Source organism: Macrobrachium rosenbergii, chromosome 2 (assembly GCF_040412425.1).
Source record: "Macrobrachium rosenbergii isolate ZJJX-2024 chromosome 2, ASM4041242v1, whole genome shotgun sequence".
Taxonomy (NCBI): Eukaryota; Metazoa; Arthropoda; class Malacostraca; order Decapoda; family Palaemonidae; genus Macrobrachium; species Macrobrachium rosenbergii.
The window spans coordinates 86,250,910-86,276,131 of NC_089742.1; the positions used below are offsets into that span (position 1 = coordinate 86,250,910).

General features: G+C 43.4%; 2 protein-coding genes across 2 annotated transcripts in view; both read left to right on the top strand.

Moving 5' to 3' along the window:
- Window positions 1–8,116, top strand: part of LOC136849275 (uncharacterized) — a 44,650-nt gene extending 36,534 nt beyond the window's left edge. Inside the window, exon 4 of the mRNA XM_067122575.1 lies at window positions 7,139–8,116. Coding sequence (XP_066978676.1) covers window positions 7,139–7,351 — 213 coding nt within the window. The 3' untranslated portion in view covers window positions 7,352–8,116. The remainder of the gene's footprint in view (window positions 1–7,138) is intronic.
- LOC136843440 (uncharacterized) overlaps window positions 1–25,222 on the top strand; it is a 109,950-nt gene that overhangs the window by 54,577 nt on the left and 30,151 nt on the right. The window lies entirely within an intron of this gene.

Sequence of the window (25,222 nt, forward strand, 5' to 3'; positions counted from 1 at the left end):
AACTAGACAAGACAAGGTGAGACAAGCAAAGTCTAGTGTCCAGTCCTCTCATGCAGATGGAAAGAATCCAGGGCATTCCATTCTACATAAACATTTTAGTATTTTGCTCTGTGAGAGGAGTAGCTGTTCAAAGGACAAGCCCTGACTACCATTACTATAAGTATGATAAGTTAGAAACTGTTTTTACCTCCTGTGATATGTTGTTGCAAAAGTATTAAAAATGAACTTTATGTATATATTTCTTATGGTGTGTTGATCACACCTTGTATAAAACTATTGACCACTAACATGTGAAAACCCTACGACACACTTTTTGTGATGGATTGGTGACTGTGACAGGACATTTTGAGTGCCAGTGCTTTGGTGCAATTTCATGGCAGCATCAGCTTTAGCCAAGGTCATGGAACTGGTCTGGAAGATAGTTTAAGGAGGGCAAAAAATAAGAGATTTTGTTCGTGAACAGCAAGATCTAGCCAGTGCAAAGTAACAGAAATCATGAAGAGAAAAGTCTGAAAGGCAGAAAGAAGAGGCTGAAAACAAAGCTTATGAAGAGAGGATACAAGCAGAGGCATGTACACATTAATTTCAAGTATTAAGATTCACAGCACAAGTTAGTAGTGGAACTCTAGGGAGCAACATTAACACATTTGTAGTTAGTGTAAAGTCCAAATTACCCAGATTCAAAAAGTTTGAGAAGGTTACTGAGAGTCAAGTTTGGCCTAGAGATGTGTAAGCTATTTGTCTCAGTCCATTACTAACAGATAAGGGTCTGCAGTATGTCTTTTTAAGTTCCTCGTTGGAAGGGTCAGTATAGTTCTCGGCTAGCACTCTGCTGGGCCCGTGTTTGAGTCTCCGACCGGCCAATGGAGAATTAGAGGAATTTATTTCTGGTGATAGAAATTCATTTCTCGGTATAATGTGGTTCGGATTCCACAATAAGCGGTAGATCCTGTTGCTAAGTAACCAATTGGTTCTTAGCCACGTAAAATAAGTCTAATCCTTTGGGCCAGCCCTAGGAGAGCTGTTAATCAGCTCAGTGGTCTGGTTAAACTAAGGTGTACTTAAAAAGTATGTCTTTTAATGAAGCCTTGAGCTATGATAACCTTAAGATAGCACTGTTGAAGAAATGTGAAATGACTCAAAAAAGATTTAAGACGAAATTCTGAGATATTAAACCAAAACCAGGGGAGACTACACACCAGTTTGTAGCTAGTCTACATGCTGATGAAGAGAAATTTCAACATGTGGATTGAAATTCTGAATGTATAGAAGTTTGGTGATTTTGCAAAGTTGCTCAACAGAAGTAAGTTTATCAGCACTTCTTCAAACAAGGTAGCAGCTTTCCTCAAGGAAAGGTTACCAGAGAACATTGGTAAGTTAGTGGAGCTTGTTGAGTGGTATTTAGAAGCTCATGGGATAAGCTTAATGGAATGCCAGAAACCAATAGTCTAGTGGGACTATTCAGAAACCCAAGCAGACAAGCAAGAATGAATGCTGGTACTGAACTTGTAAAGTCTCTGCTGTGCGAGTTTTCTATGGTGATGTCCCATTTTCTTTGCCTCTACAATTCGTCACACCTGGCGTGACGGGTCACACCGATCCAATCATTTGAATTATGTATATAATTATTTACCTGTCTCCAATTTGTATATCATGTATTCTTCTTCCACAGGCATCAGATTGTATTCAACTCCTTTTCCGTCCATTTGTATGATTCAAAATGTATTCGTTCATTGTATTTATTGTTAATTATTATCGACCTCAGGTCACCCTTGTTCCCATTGTGTTCCGCAGTTTGACGTCAGTCTGCCGCTATATAAACCACCTGGGTCACCAATAAATCAGCAGTAAATTTGTCCTGCTCGTTTCTTTTACACCTCTTATAGTGGTGACAACCCTGGAGTGGTTCCCGGAGCCATTAGCGGACTCACACAGCGACTCAGTCTTGGCTCCAGGAACTACCCACGCCCCTAACGGTCTCACTACGGCGCTGTAACCAGCGTTCAGGCGTGCTGACTCTCGTTGGCAAATCACCAGCGTCATTAGCGGACCCACATGGCGCGCTTCCAAGTGCGTTTTAACGCAAGTAACCCACTCCAATAAGAGGGTAAGAGCGAGCATGGACGTGGACATCCCCTCCATCGTTCAGTTAACTGCTAACCTTGCGGATTCGGATGTCTACCTCCCGCCCATATTACCAGCACCCGCCCCCATGCCGAGGCTCTCGCGCTCCCCCACACCCCTGCCCGCGCCCCGCACTCTCCCCTGCCCAGGTCCCTGTCCGTCAGGACAAGCGAAGGCCACCCTGACCATAAAGCTGCCGCCTTTTCGCAGAGGAACCCATCGGCGTGGCTGTACAGGGTCGAGAGTCAATTCAGGCTGGTGGAACTCAACGACGAGGACTGCAAGCAGACACAGTACTCAATGCCCTGCTGGAGGAAATCTACAGGAAACTCGTCCCATGGGTGTCCGCCGCACGCCCCCTCACCTACAACCTCCTAAAAAAGTCCCTCCTCGAAACATGCTCCCTGCCGGTCGCTGAGTGGGCCGCCTGCACCCTCGACCTCGCTGTCAGCCCGCATCAGGATCAGAGCATCATGGAGTCATGGGGCATGGTACAGGACCTCCTCACCCTCCCCGACGGCAGTGGAAATCAACACGAAATAAGCCTGTCGCGGGAGCTCCTCCTGGAGGTCCGCACTCAAATCCCTGAGCTCTACACCACGCCCCTCGAGGTCCTGATCCGCACGGTGCAGCACCTAACAGACTCCATGAAGGCAACAAAGCGGGCACCAGCATCCGCACTCCCCGTCAGCACCATCCAGCAGGAGGAGGGCACAGAGGAGGGGCTAAACTCCATCACTAAGAGGCGCCCAGCACCTCACAGCAGGTGGAATCCCCCGGGTCCTTGCCACTACCACAGGCGGTTCGGTAGGGATGCCCGGAACTGCCAACCGCCCTGCTCATTCGCCCGTCCAAAAAAACGGGGGAGGCAGTGGCCAGCAGGACAGGCCGCCATGGCAGCAGAAGAACCCAGGGGCCCAGAGCCAGTAGGCTTCTATGTCCGCAACACCGTCTCCGGGAGGATGATGTTGGTCGACACGGGGGCCATTAGATCAATCTTCCCCCTGTCCAGAGAGGACCAAAAACATGCACTGGACCCGGCTGCCTTCCTGATGGCTGCCAACGGGTCCCTCATCCTCTCCTACAGCACCAGGCCCCTGTCGATCTCCATCCTTGGCCAGAGGTATTCCTGGGACTTCGTTGTCGTGGATGTAAGGATCCTGCTCCTGGATGCGGATTTCCTTGCCCACTTCGGGCTGGCAGTCGATGTTGGTCGGAAGTGCCTCTTTGACACCGACTCCTGCCAGTCCCTCCCGTTCGCAATGGGACCCAAGGTGCCCACCATCTGCTCCGTCGCCCTGCACCAGTACTCACAGCTGCTGAAGGAGTTCCCTGACATGTTCAGGCCCGAGCTCCGCCAGGTACCCGGGGCACCAGCTAAATATGGCATCTACCATCACATAAAAACAAATGGCCCCCCCCCCGCACACGCAAGGTTCCGGAGGCTTCCCCCTCGGTGCCTTCAGGAGGCCTAGAATGCCTTCGCTGAAATGGAACGGATGGGAATATGCAAGAAGGCCTCCAGCCTGTGGGCCATCCCTCTCCACATGGTGCAGAAACCGGACGGCTCCTGGAGGCCCTGCGTTGACTATAGGCGGCTCAACCTCGCAACGGAACCTGACCATTACCCTCTGCCTAACATGCAGGATCTCATGGCCTCCTTCCGCGGGGCCAAAATATTTTCTAAGTTAGATCTCTTGAAATCTTATTTCCAGGTACCAGTCGTGCCAGAGGATGTCCCGAAGACCGCCATCATCACGCCTTTCGGGTCCTACGTCTTCACCTTCTCCACCTTCAGCCTGAGGAACGTGGGGGCGACCTTCCAGCGGCTCATGGACAGCATCCTGAGGGACCTGAAGTTCTGCGTCTGCTACGTGGATGGTATCCTTATATTTTCCAGGTCCCATAAGGAGCACCAAAGGCACATCCGGGCAGTCCTGCAGCACCTGCAGGAAAACGGCCTTGTCATAAGGTTTGACAAGTGCACCTTCGGCGTCCAAAAAGCTGACTTCCTGGGCCACGAGATATCCCCGGATGGTGTCCGCCCGCTCACATCTAAGGTCGAGGCCGTCACCAGGTTTCCCGTCCCCACCTCCATCAAGGCCGTCCAGGAGTTCCTTGGGATGGTCAACTACTACAGGCGGTTCATCCCCGGGATCGCACACACCATGGCCCAGTTGATGGAAACCCTGAGAGGCCAACCAAAATCCTGTGTGGGGACCCAGCCAGCAGCAGGCCTTCTCCCTGATGAAGGCCGCCCTCGCCAAGGCAACCGCCTTGGCCCACCAGGACCCCACCGCTCCTCTCCAGCTGACAACGGACGCCAGCAGCGTTGCCTGTAGAGCAGTCATGGAGCAGGTCGTCGATGGCACCCCCAGTCCATCGCCTTCTTCAGCAAGAGGTTCATCCCCACAGAGGCCCGCTTCAGCACCTTCGACAGGGAACTCTACGCAGTATACCGGGCAGTCCGGCACTTCAAGTTCCTCCTGGAGGGCATGCCCTTCACAATCTACACGGACCACCAGCCGCTGGTCCACGCCTTCACCAAGCAGGGCGACGCATGGTCTTCCAGGCAGCAGCGACACCTCGCGGCCATCACGGAGTTCACCTGCTCCGTCAAGTACCTCACCGGCAGGAAGAACCCTGTGGCGGATGCCCTCTCCTGAGTCGAGCTTAATGAGGTGCAGCTCGGGATCAACTACGAGGACCTCGCCAGGGAGCAGGCTGCTGACCCAGAGACCCCGGCCTACCGCACCGCCATCACGTCCCTGAAGTGGAGGGACATGCCCCTTGCCCCTGGGGGCCCAAATCTCCTCTGCAATGTCAGTACAGGCCAGCCCTGCCCTCTGGTGCCCGCCTCCCACCGCCGCCAGGTATTCAACGTCATCCACGGGCTGTCCCACCCCTCCGGCGACAACGGCCAAGCTGCTGGCAGCGAGGTTCATCTTGCACGGAGTGCAGAAGGACGCGAGGACCTGGGCGAGGCAGTGCCTGCAGTGCCAAACCAGCAAAGTGGGGCATCACACAGAGTCTGGGGTTGGCGAGGTCCTGAGCTGGGGCGGCGGTTTGGCCATGTTCACATCGACATAGTCAGGCCCCTTCCTGCGTCAGGCGGGGCCAGATATCTCCTGACGGCAGTCGACCACTCAACAAGGTGGCCCGAAGCCACACCCATGCAAGAAGCCACCGCCAGCGCGTTCGCCAAGGCTCTGCTCTCCAGTTGGATCAGCCGTTTCGGCGTCCCTGACCACATTACAACTGTCCGAATTGTGGTCCGCCCTGGCACATCTGATGGGGACAGCTCATCACACCACCACGGCCTACAACCCGACAGCCAACGGCTTGGTCGAGCAGTTTCACAGGTCCCTGAAGGCATCCCTCATGGCCCGCTGCACCGCTGAGGAGGCGTTCCTGCTCGCCCTTCACGGGAAAAACGACTGGGTATCGGTAGACTGCATCAAGCCCGCCCTCCTGGAGGAGGACACAGATGTCACCACACCGCACCCTCCACCTGGACAGTTGTTGCCACAGCCAGCCCCCCGTAAGCAGCGGATGTGCGGCCGCCCCCGAAAAGCCCCTCCCACACCAGCAGACGGCTGCCCCCACACACAGGGCGTTTCCCCAATGTCCTCACGTAGCCGCGGCACCCTTCAGCACCCCAGAAGATACGACGACTAATCAGATGTTACCCACATCTTGGGGGGGCGGGGAGTATTTGTAAAGTCTCTGCTGTGCGAGTTTTCTATGGTGACGTCCCATTTTCTTTGCCTCTACAATTCGTCACACCTGGCGTGACGGGTCACGCCGATCCAATCATTTGAATTATGTATATAATTATTTACCTGTCTCCAATTTGTATATCATGTATTCTTCTTCCACAGGCATCAGATTGTATTCAGCTCCGTTTCTGTCCATTTGTATGATTCAAAATGTATTCGTTCACTGTATTTATTGTTAATTATTATTGACCTCAGGTCACCCTTGTTCCCATTGTGTTCCGCAGCTTGACGTCAGTCTGCCGCTATATAAACCGCCTGGGTCACTAATAAATCAGCAGTAAATTTGTCCTGCTCGTTTCTTGTACACCTCTTATAAACTAACCATTGTATTAGGGGTACCAACGTGCAGAACAGAGGAAAAGGCACTATCTTTACTATTTACTGAGGGCTATGTAGACTAGAAGAATTTAGTTGATAAGAGATAAAGGTTGTACAACCGCAATTGTACTTAGGAATTTGGTAACTGAGGACCAAATAATGATAAGAAACAGGTTTGTGCATCCATTGATATGAGTTACTGAAGTTATCCAGTTACAAAAAACAATGTAAGCACATCATACAATGTTATGTGTTTATAAAACCCCATTTATGATTGGCGTTGTGGAAATAGTCCAGTTGTAAAGGACTATGAATAAGTGATTAAAGCTGAGGCTGAGATGGTTAAGAATACAGCGTGGATAGACAACTGAAAAGACAAGCCAAAAGAATAAGATGTAAAGATGGACCCTTAAGAGTCCAGTGATGAGACCGCAGCACTTGCAACTAGAGCCCAAGTCAAGAAAGAGAAACACAGCATCAAGTAATTGGCTGTAATGTCTAGCAGATAGTAGACATTACATGATCATGGTCAGCTTGGCCACTAACATCGTACTGAACAATTATTTCTCCAATACTAAACCTATGTATGGAATTAAAGTATAGGCCTATTATTTCTTGAAACTGCAACACAAGAGCAATTCTAGGGGGACTACAGGAATAATAATAATAATAATAATAATAATAATAATAATAATAATAATAATAATAATAATAATTACAGAAATCATAATTTTGACGCCTTCTGTGACATGTCGTTGTGCAAATGTTAAAAATAAATCATACTTGGCCACTACCACTTAAGAACCTTTCCACACACCCACACACATACAATGTTAACATTTCATACTAATAATGGATTGGCTTCAGCAAACTGTTCCTCTTTTCTCGTGATTACTTAGATTTTTTTTTTTTTTCAGGGCATGCTTTGGCCATTAGCAAAGAACAACATGACAGCCCACGACTCGTATACTTGTGAGGCCTTTTCTGGCTCCAAGCCGTTTCCTTCGCAGAGAGTGAACCACACTTACGTCGGTGAGAAGTCTTACATAAAAGCGTTCAAAAGAGTTGCAGCTACTGAATGCCCAGCAACATGTCGGCCATCGGAACACCCCGACTGGATATACTGTTAAACAACCTTTTGTTTGTTGTTTGTTTTGTTACACAAGAAAACACTAAACGAAGTCTAAGGCAAAGTCAACCAAAGTGTGATGCTTCTCATTATAAGGCAAAAAGATAAGATAATTATATATTGGCCATAGACACGTATAATGCTTTTTCATTGACACTGCTTTATAGTAGGCCTAAATACTGATTTTTTGTGTTTGCACACTTCCTCGTTGTAGATCTCTATAAAATTACAGATTACGAATATTTTGTCCACAGCTAGCAACACTTGAAAATGAGTGTGTGATGCATTATTAAAAAAAAAAAAAGACGACCTCATCAATTTAGCAGAGCACAGCTGCATTGATTTCTTCATTCATTAAGCACTGGGGTTCAAAACTTAGCTTATTATTCACAGTGAGATAAAGGGTGGAGGGGTACACATGCCTTTCCTTCTATCCCCATTCTAAGGTTAGGAAATTTCAGGTGTAGTCGTGTGATCAGCAAAATTTGCGAATATATAGGGGTGTATACACAATGAATATTGAGAGAAAAATGGATACATTTATATATATATTTTTTTTGTGGTATTTCTATAACTTTCTCATACCACCCTTACGATTGACTCAAAAGTTAGAGTGATCATTTGGCGCTGATTTATTTGCCATGAATCTGAAACCTTGTGTTCCGTGGTCTTTGCACGTATTATATGCACAATGGTATTTCTTCATATGTTATCCTAATTTGAAGCCAGATATGTGTTTATTCACAATAATTTGTTCACTGATACAATACCTATATCAAATATACATAGATTTTTACTTGTATTTTACTTACCCCAAATTAACACCTCATTTATTATAGTGGTTTTCCATGCCCTTCTTGACATAATTTTGTTAGCCCGCATATTCAAATAAATAATAATGACGACATTCACTGCAGCATCAAAAACAGGATTTTTGTTTACATATCTGCACAGGATATTACAAGTTTCATGTATTGTGTAGCAATAATATCTTTCATTTTTCCACTACCTGTGAACCAAATCCAAGGTATATGTACCGACAAGTGTAGCTCAGTCATTTCATCTACAGTGCTTTTCAGTCTTGTTGATCGTTAACACCACAATTCATTGTGTATATATTTTTTTTTATTCTTTAAGATCATTCAATAATTGCTATTTTATTCTTTAACGATCATTCAGCAATTGTTACAATAGTTGCATCATATTCTAAACTTTTTCATTCACACTTTTTACCTGCAGCTGGGATTGCTAAATAACGGCGTCATCCATTGATAGGAGGGCATTCAGTGCATCCAGAAATCAACTGGAAGTAACTGTTCAGTGGCATATGCACAAACTGCCCATATATTTATATTCTAAAAGTGCCGCCCATTCCTGTGCTAAAAAGCACTGAAAATTAAATGCACATTTGAAGCCTTAACATCTCAAGCATTTATTTTATTTCACAAAGCTAAAACAAAACCAATACAGATTTACAACAGGACCCTACGAGCTTTGTAAGGAGCAAATTCACTAATAACAACATCAAAGACCAAATGATTATTAATCTGACAACGGCGTTGTCAAAAAATCACTTACTGTCCAAGAGCAGAGCCAATAAATCGCTGTTCAGTGTTATGGTCAGACGAAATATGCTAGAAAAACTAGAATTACGCCAGACCAGACCTGCGGAAAAGATGCCGGAGTGCCGGCCGGAACGGACCGCCCTCTTCAGTTACGCCATTGCATATATATATATATACTATAAACTGTAAACCCCCTGATCCCAACTCCTTGTCAAGTTGGGGACTAGGGGACCCACTGCAAGGATTGAATGCTCTATGGTGCCTACCATCCCTGGTGCAGATTCAGCTGAACATTGGGACTTTTACCCCTTTCGTTCCTCCTCCTCCTCATATAAATTTTCCTATTTTCCTCTTCTTCTTTTGTTGATGACCTAAGCATGACTTTGACTATGCTAATGGATGTACTTTGAACATGGAACATCTGTTTTTCTCATTTTTTTCCATTTGGAGTAGTAAGCATGGAAAATCCACATTCGTCAAAACTCTCTCATGGATGAAAAGGGGTTTGTATTCAAAGCATTTTTTTGGTGGTACTAGCCACCTCAGGAATGGGTTTGACTATTTTTGGCGGAACTATTCTCAAGTGTTGACTCACAAGAATCCAGGGGGATCCAGCTCTGGGGGCATGACTCTTAGCTTCTGGCTGGAAGCCCATCATTACAGATAAAGGGAGGATGATTCCATGTCCACATGGTCTCAGTCCTAACAGGAGGGTTTAGGTTACACCTGTGCCTCTGTATCTCTTTTGGTGCTATCCCATATGGCTAGGGTATGGTGTGGGCCACTAGGGATGTCAACTCTCACTGTGTCACTGTTGGAGAATGTGAATTTTCCGAACAATCTATGATACTTTCTTCATATTCTCAAGCAGTTATTTAATTTTTTTTTTATTTTATGTTTTATGGATCAATTAGTAGATGGCTCCCCTCCCCTGTTATGAAGCTTTGCAAGCCCAATCAACCTTTCAGAGCTCATTGTTGCTCTCCTGTATGAATTAATGACATTTTGTGAAGAAAGCGTTTGTTCTGTTCCTGATGACAGAGGTAATGTAACCTATATTTATTGAAGGAAAACAGTGTTCTATTATTCATACCCATGGGGAGGGCACATGACCAGGTGCCACACACCCTTCCTTAAAGTTCTCCGTTGGGCGAGTCGGTAGAGTTGTCGCTTAGCACTCGCTAGGCCCGAGTTCGAGTCTATGGCCGGCTAATGAAGAATTAGAGGAATTTATTTCTGGTGATAGAAATTCATTTCTCGAAATAATGTGGTTCGGATTCCACAATAAACTGTAGGTCCCGTTGCTAGGTAACCAATTGGTTCTTAGCCACATAAAATAAGTCTAGTCCTTCGGGCCAGCCCTACGAGAGCTGTTAATCAGCTCAGTGGTTTGGTAAAACTAATATATACTTAACTTTAAAACCGCCACTGCATCAAAAAGAAAATGATAATATGAAACAGACAGAACACAGTAATCCCTTCAAGGGGGTAAACTAATAGTGCGAACCAGTAAGACACACTGACGTCACGAACGGCTGTCAAACTTGAGTAAAATTTCAACACTACAGAATAAGATTGAAAGAAAATATTGAACACAGATTTCCAATAAAGTAGAAACATCTAAGGATTGATAAAATCGAGGAAGGTGAAATATTACACTGCCTGGTATCAACCTTCGAGCAACGAGACTGGGAACAATTATGTCAATTGACACCGTTTGTCTGCTTTGAACAAGAGCGAAATAAGTTCTCCATGTGTGTACGCAAAACGGTGTCTTGGGAATATTTGTTGCTCTACTCATTCAGCTGAAAACAGGCAGAAGATTTCGTCACGAGACAGGTTGTTCACCCAAAATGGGAATATCACAAAACATAAGCTAAGGATCTGTGGCGTTGCTATGGGGAGCCAGGGGAGAGGGCCGGGCCCCCAGTCAGATGCTTGTCCCCTACACTGGCTCCCCAGTTGAAATTCCCTTTGTAGCTAAACTTTAGCTCTTACAGTATTTAATACATTTGCATATAGTAAGAGTTGAAAATTAATTGAAAATTGAGCTCTATAATTTCAAATACAGGTTATTAATACTATTATTTTCCTTCATTCACATGAACATATACCTTCGAGAATAGTATATTTTACTGCTTACAGACTTGGTACATTAGTTTTGTGTAATTTTCTTTGGCCCCCCAAAAAATATCTTGGCCTCACCTAGGCCCCCCACTGATGGAATGCCAGCTTCGCCACTGATAAGGATTCAAAACAAAACTTAAAGGATACGACAACCAATTACGTCAATTGAGTTTTCTTTGCACACGGAATTAGCAAATCCCACCTTGAGCCGAATACAATCTACCCGTAGAAGTTTGCCAAGCACGCAACATAAGCAAACTCACTCAAAAGGTGCAAGAATAGTAATAATTATATTAGTACCAGTAATATAAGGATAATAATGTTATACCAGTAATAATAATATTCAGAATAGCACTCTAGGTGCTCACAGTCAACAAAACGAACTTGTAAAAAATAATATTTACAGGCAACCTCCACACTGTTCTTAAATGGCTAGCAATGTAAAAAGGATCTGCCCTGCTACACTCTTAGCATTAAATAATGATATAAATGAAATTAACTCGCATTGCCATCATTGCTTCATTTTCACCCAGACACATTCCATCTGGAGAATTTCCCACCTTTAATGAAACATAGTACACAAAGGGATATCAGAGTTTTATTTCAGAAGCGAGAAGTACTAAAAATGAACATGAGCAATGGCTGTTTAAATTAACCCTTTGAACCCTTTAGGCTACCAGTACTAGCCCAACACCTTTTCACCGTCCCAGTCCTCAGGCTAGCTGTACGGCCCCACTGAAAAGTTTTTTATTATTTGCTGCTTACTTCGTAATATGATTTTTTTTTATTTATTTAGATCAGCATACTAGCTCTATAAGAGACCCATCGCACCGATCGCTGTCTCTTTCGAGCACACATGTGTGTTCGTCATCCATCGGAGGGGACAAGACAAAAACAAGAGCATCCCGTTTTCTCTCTCTCAAGGAACGCAACTTCTACCAGACAACATTTCCGTCTGTTTCTCCCTAACCATTGTTGTTTCGATTTATGTACAATCACCACTACTTGCATTGAAATGCAAGCATTCTAATCATGTACTCATAATGTTCCACCGAATCTTCTGTATCAAACTGTATGTGTGTTTCTGTTTGTGAAGATGCCAAATGTCTCGCCATTTCACATATATTATGCTACTGCATTGTATTCATTAATCTGTCTTGAATCTCATGCAATGGTTGAAAAGGGGTTTGCATTCAAAGCATTTTTGGAAAATGTAGCTGGTGCTAGTCACCTCAAAAATGGTTTTGACTATTTTTGGCAGAATTATTCTCAAGTGTTGACTCACAGGAATCCAGGGGACCCAATTTTGGGGTATGACTCTTAGTTTCTGGGTGGAAGCCCATCGTTACAGATAAAGGGAGGATGATTCCAAGTCCTAACAGGAGGGTTTAGGTTACACCTGTGCCTCTATATCTGTTTTGGTGCTATCCCAAATGGTTAGTGTATGGTGGGGGCTACTGGGGATGTCAATTCTCACTGTGTCACTGTTGGAGAATGTGAATTTTCTGAACAATCTATGTTACTTTCTTCATATTCTCAAGCAGTTATTTAATCTATTTTTTTTTTTTATTTTGTGTTTTATAGATCAATTAGTAGATGCTCCCCTCGCCCGTACCTGCTGACTCACTGGCACTGTTGATGATTAATTGCGCTGCTAAGGCTAATGATTCTGTTTCCTGCCCAAGGCCCTTCATTTATACTAGGGTGGTATAAATGTACATAATAATATGAAAGTTTTGTATTGTTCAAATATTGTCATGAAACTGAATTATAAAAATTCTAGCTTATTAAGTTGTAAAAATATGCGGACAAATAAGAGAAGTAAAACTGAAATTGGCATCTGATGAGCAGTCATTTGCATGCTACAAGATATATGACTCAGCCAAGTCTACTAAGAGTGTGCATGAATTGTTAAAGATAGGAGACACATCAGAATTTTCTGGTCAGACACAACTATTTCTTTATAGAAACATTAAGGATGAGGATGATTTCTTTGTCCCAAAAGTTCTGGATGAAACTGAGGAGAGGCCCATCCCTAGAATTATGTAGTTCCTGATGTGGCATGTAATATCTTACAAAGAAAGGCATGGGGAAACCTGGAAGAACAAGTTGGTACCATTCCTGAAAATAATATGAGAAAATATGGCAAAAATCCAGTAGCTTAAACAGCAAATAATATTCAGGTTATTCTACTATCTAAGTTTATTCCAGAATCAGGCAGTATGATCCAACATATTGCTCATAAAACATTTAATACATCCAGGGAAGTTATGTCTAGAAAGGATTTGTATGAATTCAATGATGCTGAAAATCTTAGATGTCCTGGAAATGTTTTGTCTTTCAAAATGCTTAAAGGGATAAAAATTCCATACTTCTCACTTCCCACTCCTCATTTCTTCCAGAGTACATCAGTGTCAGGAATGTTCTGAGTTTAGCCATGTGCAGGCATCTTGTAATAATCTTGCTCGGTGGTAAACATGCTCGGCAAAGTATGATTTGCATGAACCCGGTACCAAAGAGCGATTTTGTTTCCCCTGCACAGGAGGTCACTCCCCTAATTGGAAACACTGTCCAACTTATAAGTTTCATTCTGATGTTCTTGCACCTGCTTAAAATGAATATATCAGCTTTGGAACTGCAAGAAAAAACTAGGATGAGAACATAAAGACCCCCTGTCTACTTTCGCTTCCGTTGTTGGCAAAAATCAGAAGAATGATGGCAGAGTGCTGACAAGGTCTGTGATTGAACAAAACTGTTCTACTTCAACTGGTGCTAGTAGATCATTAATTGTCACATCACCATTGCCAAAAACATACACCAGTGCCCAGAGTTGTGTGACTAAGGAAAAATCAAAGCTTAGGAACAAAACAAATAAATATGGATTCTAACTCACTCCTTGCTCCAGCATAAGCCAGACTGTAGATATTGAACCTTCTACTATACATCACTCTTCTAGGGTCCCTTCAACATTAAATACAAATCACCAAATATGATCAACAGTACGTACGGAAGATTAGATCAATGAGGTTCTATTCCCTCGGATCAAAAAGTTTATGGAAGAACAAGGCTTGTGCACAATCCTCTCATACTGAGAATCGTTCCCAGTCACTTAGAGATAAGACTGGGAAATTAAACAGCACAAAAATTTAACATTTCTGTCAGATACTCTACAGTGGAACTGCAAAGGTCTTGGAGCTCGAGAAAAAGAGGCCTAAGAACTACTGCACGATCATAATCCAGGCATTATATGCCTTCAGGAAACAAAAGTAGGAAATGAGATATCTAATCCTGATCTTAATTATTCTAGTCATTGTTCTCCTACTCCTCATGGCAATGTGCTCATGGAGGGGCTGCAATAACTATTCATAAATCAATACCATATGCTCCAATAGTATTGTGTACGAGTTTGCAAGCAGTTGCAATAAACTATTGTATTAGATAACCACATTACAGTTTGTTCCATTTACCTCCCTCCCCAATGTGGTTTCACTGAACAAGACATTGAGAATTTGCTAAATCAACAGTCACACCCCTTTATTATTCTAGGTGGCTTAAATGTCCATAATCCTCTATGGGGTACTAATGTATCGGACAATGAAGGAATCATAATTGATGAAATAATGTGCCCAAAAAATATATCTTTTTAATGATGGATCAAATACTTTTCACAATATGTATGTAGTGGGGGAGATGTTCACTTCTTATAAACTGTCTGTTGTACTGAATGCTTTCACTTCCGTAGGAACAAGTTGCTCGGTAATTAACTATGTTGGCGCTTCACTTGTTGTGCTCAGATGTCGGCTATCTTCCAAATTTTCACAAGTATTCCTTTTATATATTTTGGTTGAATGAAAATTGTTTCCTGTTAAATACATTTATTTTAGTCTTTAAACTGTATAACTTTCACCTTTCGATGGGTACTACAGTAGTAACCGAGTCTTTATCTTAAAAGGTACATTGTAAAATTCTTGGACTTAGAATTTCACTTTGACTATGGGCATTCAGAAATTTTATATAAATTCACAAGTCACTTCGAGCTTTCACTGTCACCTCTGCACACATCTCACACACTCCCTGCCCTGATGCCTTTTTCTAATTGACTCTGCTTCCAGAGTCTTTGTATATATGGGTATTCATTCGATGCCGAAATCTGGTATAATTTTCCCAAGTTTCGTCCAGAAGGGCTTCCCTTTTCCATTAATGTTTCATGTTTAATTATCTATACAATTCGTTCAACGGTTGTTATCGAGTTAATATTTTGGTGTGCAAGAGGTTACCGGGCGAGGTCAAGACTTCAATTAGTTCTTCTTACCCGGTGCTATATGAGATAAACACTTTGATTTGAATGGGCGACGAACGGTCAAACTCAGCATCTGGGATCACTTAGTTTCGTTATCGCCTCTTTTCTGTTTTGCTCGCTCTGCCTTTATCAAAGATTTTCTGTATGCCCTCGTGCGTATATTACGATATCTAGTTTATTCAGTTATAGACTCGATTTCATTATAATTTCTACCAGCTACCCAGCTGACTCCGGCAGCTCTAGTTAAACTAAGGCAAAAATAATATATTTACGAGGACTCCTAACACATGCTTCTTAGGAAAATCACATAATTTATAACATAACTTTAAAACATTAAATTGAATATAAGAATAAGAATTTCTTCAATCAAATTGAAATAAGATATTCAAATGTACTGTACTTGTACAACAAAAAAGAGTTTGCTATCCAAGTTACAAAATCATTACCCATTCCTCAGTCCTATATTATTCACGTGGATATCGCCTACTATTTACGGCATTTGATAGATAAATATTTGTTCCTTCTCTTCTGATGACGACGAAAGTCATAGTATTCCTTGGTTAACCATATGAAGGGCGATGTAGACTTGACGGTTACCTTCTCGATTTTGTACTTCTAGAAACGTCCTGGAGAAAAACTCTTGCGTAATTGTATGTGTCAACAAGTGTATTATGTGTTTATATAAATTTATTTTGACTTCTTTGATGCGACTATAAGTATCTTTCTCGTATAATTAGTTTTGTATGCTCATTATTCAACATTAAAGGTATGACTGGGAACTCAATTAAAGAAAGTGGTAAGAGATTATTACTTGAAAATTTGTTCTATATATTTACTGTAGCAATAATTGATAAGTTTTCATTAATTAAAATCTTCTAAACAAGTGAATAAGGTAAATGTGTTAGTTATTGTAATAAAATGTGAATTAAGGGTAAAAAGAATTTTCTTTGCTTAAAATTATCTAATGTCTATCTTAACCGCTTTTCTTTATTTTTCTATCTAGGAAATTCCTTCTTAAAAGATATTAATCATGCTTGGTTAAGAAATTAAAATATAACTGATAAACTCCTTGAAATGATTACATTACATTTTTTGTTAAAATTTACTTGCATTCCCTCGTTTCCTAAACATTCCCCTTATAGTCAAAGAAAAAGTAAGTTTGAAGTTGACTTCTAACCCCGAACTTTTGCTACAAAACCAACTGATCAAAGTAAGAATTGCAACAATAAAATAAAATAAAAAGTTTTATTCCTAAATCAACCGATGAAGGTAAACTTAGCAAAAAAAAATCAAATACGGGGAATAATAGGATGATTGATGGGTTTGTTATTATAATAATTACTGAAATGTGAATCTTCTATTTCTTAGGTTATACCTAGTTTTTCCTCCTGAATTTCCTTCTTCAAATTCTTCAGTCATTTCTGGTTCCTTGACTTCTTTAGCTCTCATGACTTTCTCTTTATTTATCCAAAATCCCTCTTCTTCTAGTGATTCAGCATATGTAGAAGGTATTTGGTTGTTTATTTCCGTCACCTTAATTTCTGTCTCTTGCATATCTATGACTTTGTGCTGACCTGTGAATTTATTGGATAACTTATAATTAATCCCACTTCTTACTTCCTTCATGATGTACAGTAGACTTCATCCCCTATCTTGTAATCTACTGTCTTTAATCATTCTTGATGCTTGTCTATCATGGTCTTCTAGGCCTCTTCTAGATTCTTTTGTAACTTTTATGAATTACCTTGAAATTACTATTTCTTATCTTCATGATGTCCTCAGAATAATTTGACTGTATTGGCTGATTCAGCCATGCATATGGTAATCTTGGTTTATATCCCATCAAAGCTTTTATGGGCGTTGCTTGAGTACTGGCATGATTTCTAGCATTTAACGACAATTGGACTAAAAGTAAATTAATATCCCATTCAGGATCCTGTCCTACTGTATGCCTTAATGCATCTAGAACCTTTCTGTCATTTCTTTCTACTAAACCATTGCATAGTTGGATGATATGGTTGTATTGTTACTTTCTCTACTTTGAATGCATCACAAATTTCTTGTACAAGTGAATTATTGAATTCGGTACCATTGTCAGATATTATAAGCTGTGGGGCAGAATATCTACAAAAGATTTTGTCAAAGAGAGCGACTGCACATTCTTTAGCTCCTTTTCCCGTTATTGGTACAACCTCTGTATATCTAGTAAGTGCATCTATACATACTAGTATATTCTTATTCCCTTTACTCGTGGTATGCAAGTTAGTGATGAGATCTATTGCTACTCTTTCGAACGGAGTTTGTGGAATGGGCTACTTCCCTAGAGGTACTTCGTTATCTGTTCTTCCTTTGTAACTGTTACAAGTATTGCAGCTTTTCACATAGTTGCCAAGATCTTTGTAAATTCCCTTCCAATGGAAAGATCCTTTACTTAATCTAAGCGACGAGAACGGGAGGAAGAGAACAATTGACCTGACAAAAGCAATCTTCCTTCGGCGCCTCCCGCAGGAAGTTCGCCGCCAGATTAGGGATGCAGAGAACCTGGAAACCTGGGCATGGATGCCTTAGTCGACGACGCCCAGAAACTATAAAAGGCCACCAAGGCCTCGACCCACGCCGCCGCCCTGGGAGCCTGCAACTTGTCGGAGGAAGACGGCGACGACGACGGAGACATCAACGCCGTTTATAAGAAGAGACTGCCATTCAGAGAGCTCAAGATATGGCCAAACCCAGTGTGGTGTTTCTACCATAGAAAGTTCGGGACCAATGCCAGAACCTTCAGGCCTCCGTGTTCTTTCACAAAAAACGACAAAGGCGGCCACAAATAACAGCTGTGGCCGCGAAACCCAACTCCCCCACCCAGCGGGGTTTTTCGTCACAGACGAGATCCCCAAACGCCGCCTGCTGGTTGATACGGAGGCAATGCAGTCGGTTTTCCCGCCATCCAGGGAAGGTTTAGAAAAAATGCCTGACTCATTGCCCTCCCTCATCGCTGGTTCCTGAACTCCCAGAAAAGCAACCGAATGTGTTAGGACGTCATCTTAGATCATTTCAGATGAACTAATGTTCATATCATTCTATATGTGAACCCTGCTTTTGCTTATAAAGTCAGATTTTCAGAGACACTTGGACGTTTTCCTGATGCTATTCAATACTTTTTTTGCTGTTACCTTCCTCTCTTTAGGAGCATTTAGAGACATATAAGGAAAAAAACATTCATTGCTAATGTAAAAATATAATTAAGAAGGCTCCATGATGAAATACAAAATGTCACATATACTATCAAACAAATAACTTTGCTTGAAAATGAATCAAGAAAGCATTGTTTGTTATCAAAGTAAATTCAACATAGCTTATATTTAAGGAGTAATAAACAATGTCAATGTAAAAATAATGTAAAATGAAACATAACAATACAAAAAATAATCATTGCAAAAAAATCGTAAGGGTGAATAACAACACGTTTTACACTGACAATCAATCGAAACAATATGATATCAAATATTTTAGGACAGCTCATTGCTGATATACTATAATTAAAAAGTTATCAAGATGAAATATACAATATACAAATACCAAAAAATATATAGATATAATTTCATTGAAAATGGCTTTGTTCAGAGTTTCGTTACATATGACTGTAATATTAAAAAAAAAAAAACTAAGCATATTTAATTTTACAATCAACTTTCGTATGGTACAGCATGACACAATCCTTTGGATGGAGTGCCGGGTTGCCGGGGCAAGTCAGACAACAGTAGGCTGCTTCCTTACGACCACCTGGCCCATACCTGTCGCTGCAAACAGCACAGTCTCGAACACGATTGTCTGGTATACTGTTTACCACATGCACTTTATCATTTCTCAGTCTCTCTGGCATTTCATGTTTGTTAACAAGCGGTCGTTTTACCTTTAGCTTGACTCGAATATCACCAACAAGTCGCTCGCACAACTCTTTTCTATAATTAAGATGACAGTTTTTTCTGGTTGAGTGTGTCCATGTGCATTTTATGTAACAGAAAACTGTTGACGATAGCCACCTCGAAGATAAAGAAATACAGCTTTCTCCACCATTTCACTGTCTTTTGGCTAAAGGCATACGAAGAACAGTACTGATCGGCCTTATCAGCACCACCCATATTGGCTGTGTATTCACTGATTACCGCTGGCTTTGTTATTTCCTCAAAGGTATTCCTCTTGGCATAACAGCGAACAGTTTTTGTTACTGACGAATTTCAAAACGTAGTTAGCATTGTTACTACATACGCTTACCACGCCAACTTAAAACATGGTAACTATTACTTTTGCAATATGAAACATGTTTTCCAGGGGATAATTTTATCTTTCCTTTTTTTTTATATTATTAGGAAATTCAGCTCGATTTGTTTGGATAGTCTCGGTCAAATGAAATTTTTCGATGCAATAATTCTTTCGCTAAATCAAGGTTAGTATACAGCCTATCTGTAAATGCATGGTAGCCACTGGATTTTGTTGCGTTTATGATATTGTCAACTAATTCCAATATGGTTCTGGTGTTGAATTTTTTATCGGAATTGCCAAGAATGTTTGTTGTTACTTTGCCGTAATAAGGAATGAGAGCCAAAACGCAACCAGTCAAAGAAAAACATGCTATGTCATACACTCGTAGACCCAATTTTGTAGGCTTCATAGGGTTGTAAACTTTGAATCCAACGCGACCTTTGAATGGTGCAGTAGACTCATCGGCAGACAAATTAGGTCCCGGATGGTAATGTTAAAGAAATCGAGGGGTGACACAATCTATAACCTTTGATCTACGTCCTTCCAAAATATCATTACAGCTGTTCGATGGAGAAACGTGTAGGGCCCAGAAAATTTGTAAAAAGCGTTTCTTGCTGAACACAGATTTTGTAAATTCCCTGGAATCAACTTTTCTTGCACTGAACACATCATTCATAGAAATGTTACGTTGCAGACCGATGTGTATAAGTATTCCATGAAACGCCATGATTTCCTTGGCTGTTACGTCCTTCCAATCTTTCTAAATGGAATGTTGCTGCAGAGGACGTTTTAGGTTTATCTTTTGCCTTGCGTAATTATTAGTTTCGTCGGCAATATACTGAAACAGTTCGATAGTAAAAAATAAACTAAAAAAATCACTAGGGGGAAAGAATTTTTGTGTTCCCGTGAACTGATAATTTTTTTAGCTTTGGTGCGTCTATATTATATTCTTCCCATTCATTTTCTTGATCGTCACTATCACAGATTTCATCATTTTCTGCCTGCAGTTCTCTTGGCGGGTCAAAGGGCCAACCTACTGCCCAACTCTGACATGAATATGTGAAAATATGCACAAGTAATTCAATATATTTCAATGATTTTCCAATGATTTTATGAGTGCAAATTAATTTTTTTACGTAAGCAATAGTTGTTTGAAATCACAGATCAGAGAATAATATATTGATCTTATTTCTGGATGATAATTTTGCGATGGCCAAGCACTCAGTTGACAAGTAATACCGTACATAGTTTTCTAAATTCAGATTTATCAACGCTGTGTGAGAATTTTATAACAGGCTGAAATTAGTACATTCACACAGACATAAAACTCTCTGGATTTACCAAAAATATTCACTTTTCATATTAGTCATAGTTTATAGTTCAGCGATAAATGATTTCTGATGATTTATTATATAATATAATCTTGTACATTCTTGTAATTAACTAAATTTTAATTGTTCAAGTATTTTTTTAAGCTTTTCATAGGAATTCATATCGGATATCACTGGCATTAGTTACACTATATTTTCATAAGCCTGATATTTGAAAAAGTCTCCGTCACTTTCATAACACTAATATATTCAGTCAATGAAAGAATGCCATGTTACTTGCTATGAATGTTTGAGAGAGAGAGAGAGAGAGAGAGAGAGAGAGAGAGAGAGAATACACAAGGTAATAAGAGCGGACACTAGTTTTTCTTTTTAGCACAGCTACTGCCAAACTGTGAATCTCTTCAGAGAGAAATATTACGATCTTTGTATGCTGTATAAAGTACATATTTTATACAGGTTTAGGTTGAAAAGACGAAAGAAAACATACAATTTTTTTCCCTTGAGCTTCTTTACAATGAAGAATACTCTTGGAGACTAAACGTTTGAAAACTGAAAGTGTTAAAATGTTTTGATATTTTCGGCCTAGGCAGTATAGGCAATTTCCGCACTGCTTTTAGGAGGGTTAAGGTGAACGTGGATATTTGGTGGGTGGCAAACCTATTTACATGGCAGATGCGGGTGTGTCACTGTTCAATTCTCTGGCCTCCACATACATCAGGTACAGTATGATAGGCGTGACCGCAAAAGCCATTTGCTTGAGATTAGTGCCAGAGATTATCCCGAGCCCATCTCGCAGATTCCTGTCGGTACATTGATCGCTCACGGGGGATTCCAGAATTCTCTCATCGGCAGTCAAAAGTCAGGAGGAAAGTGGAAATGATATTTGAAGGTTCCGGAATCCCCCGTCACAAATCAGACTGGGAAGAGGAATAGAATTGTTAACATTCAGTATGTATGCGAGTTGTAAATAATTGTGAAAAATATTGTTATTCGTTTTTAAACTCTTGTTTTAATTATTTGGATGAATATATGTGTGAAAATTAATATGGTCAATATGCAGTTTATTTTTCTAAATGAATGAAACAATTTCCAATATTAGAAAGAGACAGGGTATTTGCATAGAGCTTGGGCAGAGGAGAAAGAAAGTGACCGAGTGAAGTTGTAAGAGTTGCTAAATAATGAGCAGGTGGACATGTACTGCTAGTTTATTCAGAATGCAGGCCACTTATAAGGCGGCGTGCGGACGTCACACAGAGGAATACAATAGAATGCAGGTGACCTGAGGTCAATTACTCTTGGTATTAATTATAATAGGTAAATACAAGTAACATAAAAGGTAAGTTAACAAGAATTGACACAGCAATATTCTAACACATGTGCAAAGAAAACAGGTGCAAATGAATTAGTAGTAGATACGTATTTACATAGATAAAATGTGGCTATTTTTGCTTGACCCAATCTCGTAGGAGCGTCACTGTAGAAAACGGGTGGTTCACCATAGAAAACCCGCTTAGCGGGGACTTTACAATACTTCCCCCACAGGAAGTGGGTAACATCTGATTAAACTAGGTATCTGCTGGGCCGCTGGAGAGTGCCGCAGCTCCCCAAAGTCAGCTGAGAGGTGCGGTGTGAGCGGGAGCGGCTGTCTGTGGCGCTGCCTGAGTGCTTCCAGGGTGGCTGGGCTGGGCTGGCTGTGGAGGCAACGGTTCTTGTGGAGGCGACGGTTCTTGCGGAGGCGACGGTTCTTGCGAAGGGCGCTGTGTGGTATCATCGACAGCTTCCTCCAACAGGGCGGGCTTGAGACGGTCGACAGACACACAGTTGTCCTTCCTGTGCAGGGCCACCCGGAATGCTTTGGTGTTCCGCTCGAGCACGTGGAAGGGTCCCCTGTAGGGCCTGGTTAGTGGAGGGTGGACGGCGTTGTTTCTAACAAAGATGTGGGTGGTGAAGGACAGGCCAGGAGGCATGAAAGGTGTTCACCTATCGGTGTAAGTCCGCTGGCAGGGGGCAAACTTCCCGACTATGTCGCGGAGCCTCTGGATTGTCAGGTTGTAGCGATCTCCCGTGATGAGTTCGCCTGGGACTACGAGGGGCTCCCCGTAGACTCTGGGGGCAGTGCTCAGCCTGAGGAGGACCCAAGGCAGCTGGTACTTCCAATCCTCGGCGGTGCAGCGGGCCATGAGGGACGCCTTCAGGGACCTGTGGAATCTCTCCATCAATCCATTAGCTGCGGGGTTGTAGGCGGTGGTGGTGTGGTGAGAGGTCCCCAGCAGGCGTGCCAGGGTGGACCACAGCTCGAACAGGAAGGCAGGGGCCCCCGTCAGTGGTTATGTGGTCCGGGACATCGAACCGGCTGATCCAGCTGGAGAGGAGGTCCTCTGCGTCAGGATATATCTGGCCCCGCCTGATGGGGGAAGGTGGCCTACCACGTCTACATGGATTTGTCCAAACCGCCTCCCTGGCTGGGGAAACTCGCCCACCCCCATTTCAGTGTGCCGCCCTACCTTGCTGGTCTGGCACCGGATGCACTGTCTCGCCCAGGCTATCGCGTCCTTCCGCATACCGTGCTAGACGAACTTTTCTGCCAACAGCTTGGCTGTCATCCTGCCGGAGTGGTAGGACAGCCCATGGATGACATCGAACACCAGACAGCAGCAGGAGGCAGGTACCAGGGGGCAGGGTTGGCCGGTGCTTACATCGCTCAGCATTGTTGGCCCCCCTGGGGCGAGGGGCACGTCCTTCCACTTGAGCGACATGAGGTGGAGAAGGCGAAAACGCAGGACCTGAAGGGCGTGATGATGGCGGCTTTGGGATGTCCTCTGGAGCAACTGGTACCTGAAAGTAGGACTTCAGAAGGTCTAGTTTAGAAAATATCTTGGCCCCGTGAAAAGAGGCTGTGAGGTCTTGTATGTTTGGAAGGGGGTAATGGTCTGGTTCATTTGTGAGGTTGAGCCGCCTGTAGTCGCCGCAGGGACTCCAGTTGCCGTCCAGTTTCTGCACCATGTGGAGGGGAGAGGCCCACGGGCTGGAGGCCTTCCTGCACACACCCATTGGCTCCATCTCGGCGAAAGCGTCTTTGGCCTCCTGAAGGCGCTGAGGGGGAGGCCTCCAGAACTTTGCGTGCATTGGGGGCCCCTTTGTTTTGATGTGGTGATAGATTCCGTGCTTGGCAGGGGCCCCAGGCACCTGGCGCAATTTGGGCTTGAAGACGCCGGGGAACTCCTTCAGCAGCTGGGTGTACTGGTGCGGGACAACAGAGTAGATGGCGGGAGCGCTAGGGCCCGTTGCCAGGGGGAGGGACTGGCAGGAGTCGTGTCCAATAGGCGTTTGCGACCGACGTCGACTGCCAGACCAAAGTGGGCGAGGAAGTCCGGGCCCAGGAGTGGGGTCCTTACGTCCACGACTATGAAGCTCCAGCTGTACCTCCGGCTGAGAATGGAGATCGACAGGAGCCTGGTGCCGTAGGAGAGGATGGGGGACCCGTTGGCGGCCGTCAGGAAGGCTGCTGGGTCCGGCAGGCATTTGTGGTCTTCTCTGGATGGCGGGAACACTGATCGTACGGCCCCAGTGTCGACCAGCATCATCCTACCGGAGATAGTGTCGCGGACGTAGAAACCTACTGGTTTTGGGCTCCTGGGTTCCTCTGCTGCCAAGGCAGCCTGTTCTGTTGGCTGCCGCCACCTCTGTTTTTTGGATGGGAGAACGAGCAGGGGGGTAGGCAGTTCCGCTGGTGGTAGTAGCAAGGCCCTGGTGGATGCTTCTTGCAGTGGTAGGTTGGCCGCCACCTGGTGGCGGAGCTTATCTCCTCCTCCGCGCTTTCCTCCGGCTGGAGGGAGCTGATGGGGTGTGTGGGCGTGGATGCCTGCTTCACTGTCCTTGTGGAGTCCGTCAGTTGCTGTGCCGTCTTGAGTAGGTCCCCGAGCGGCATTGTATAAGGCTCGAGGATCTGGGTCCGGACCTCTGGGAGGAGCTGACAGAGGAGGATCTCCCTTGACAGGCTTATCTCCGACTGCCTGCCACTGCTGTCCGTCTCGGGAAGGGTGAGGAGGTCCTGGATCATGCCCCAAGTCTCCAAGATGTTCTGGTCGTGTCGAGGGTTGTTCACGAGATCAAGGGCACGGGCGGCCCTCTCGGAGACCGGCAGGGAGCAGGTCTCGATGAGAGAGGCCTTCAGTTTGGGTAGGTGACGGGACGTGCGGAAGACACATACGGGACGAGCTTCCTGCAGACCTCTTCTGGAAGGGCGTTGATCACGGTGACTGCCTGCAGGACCTCGTCGGTAAGTCCTG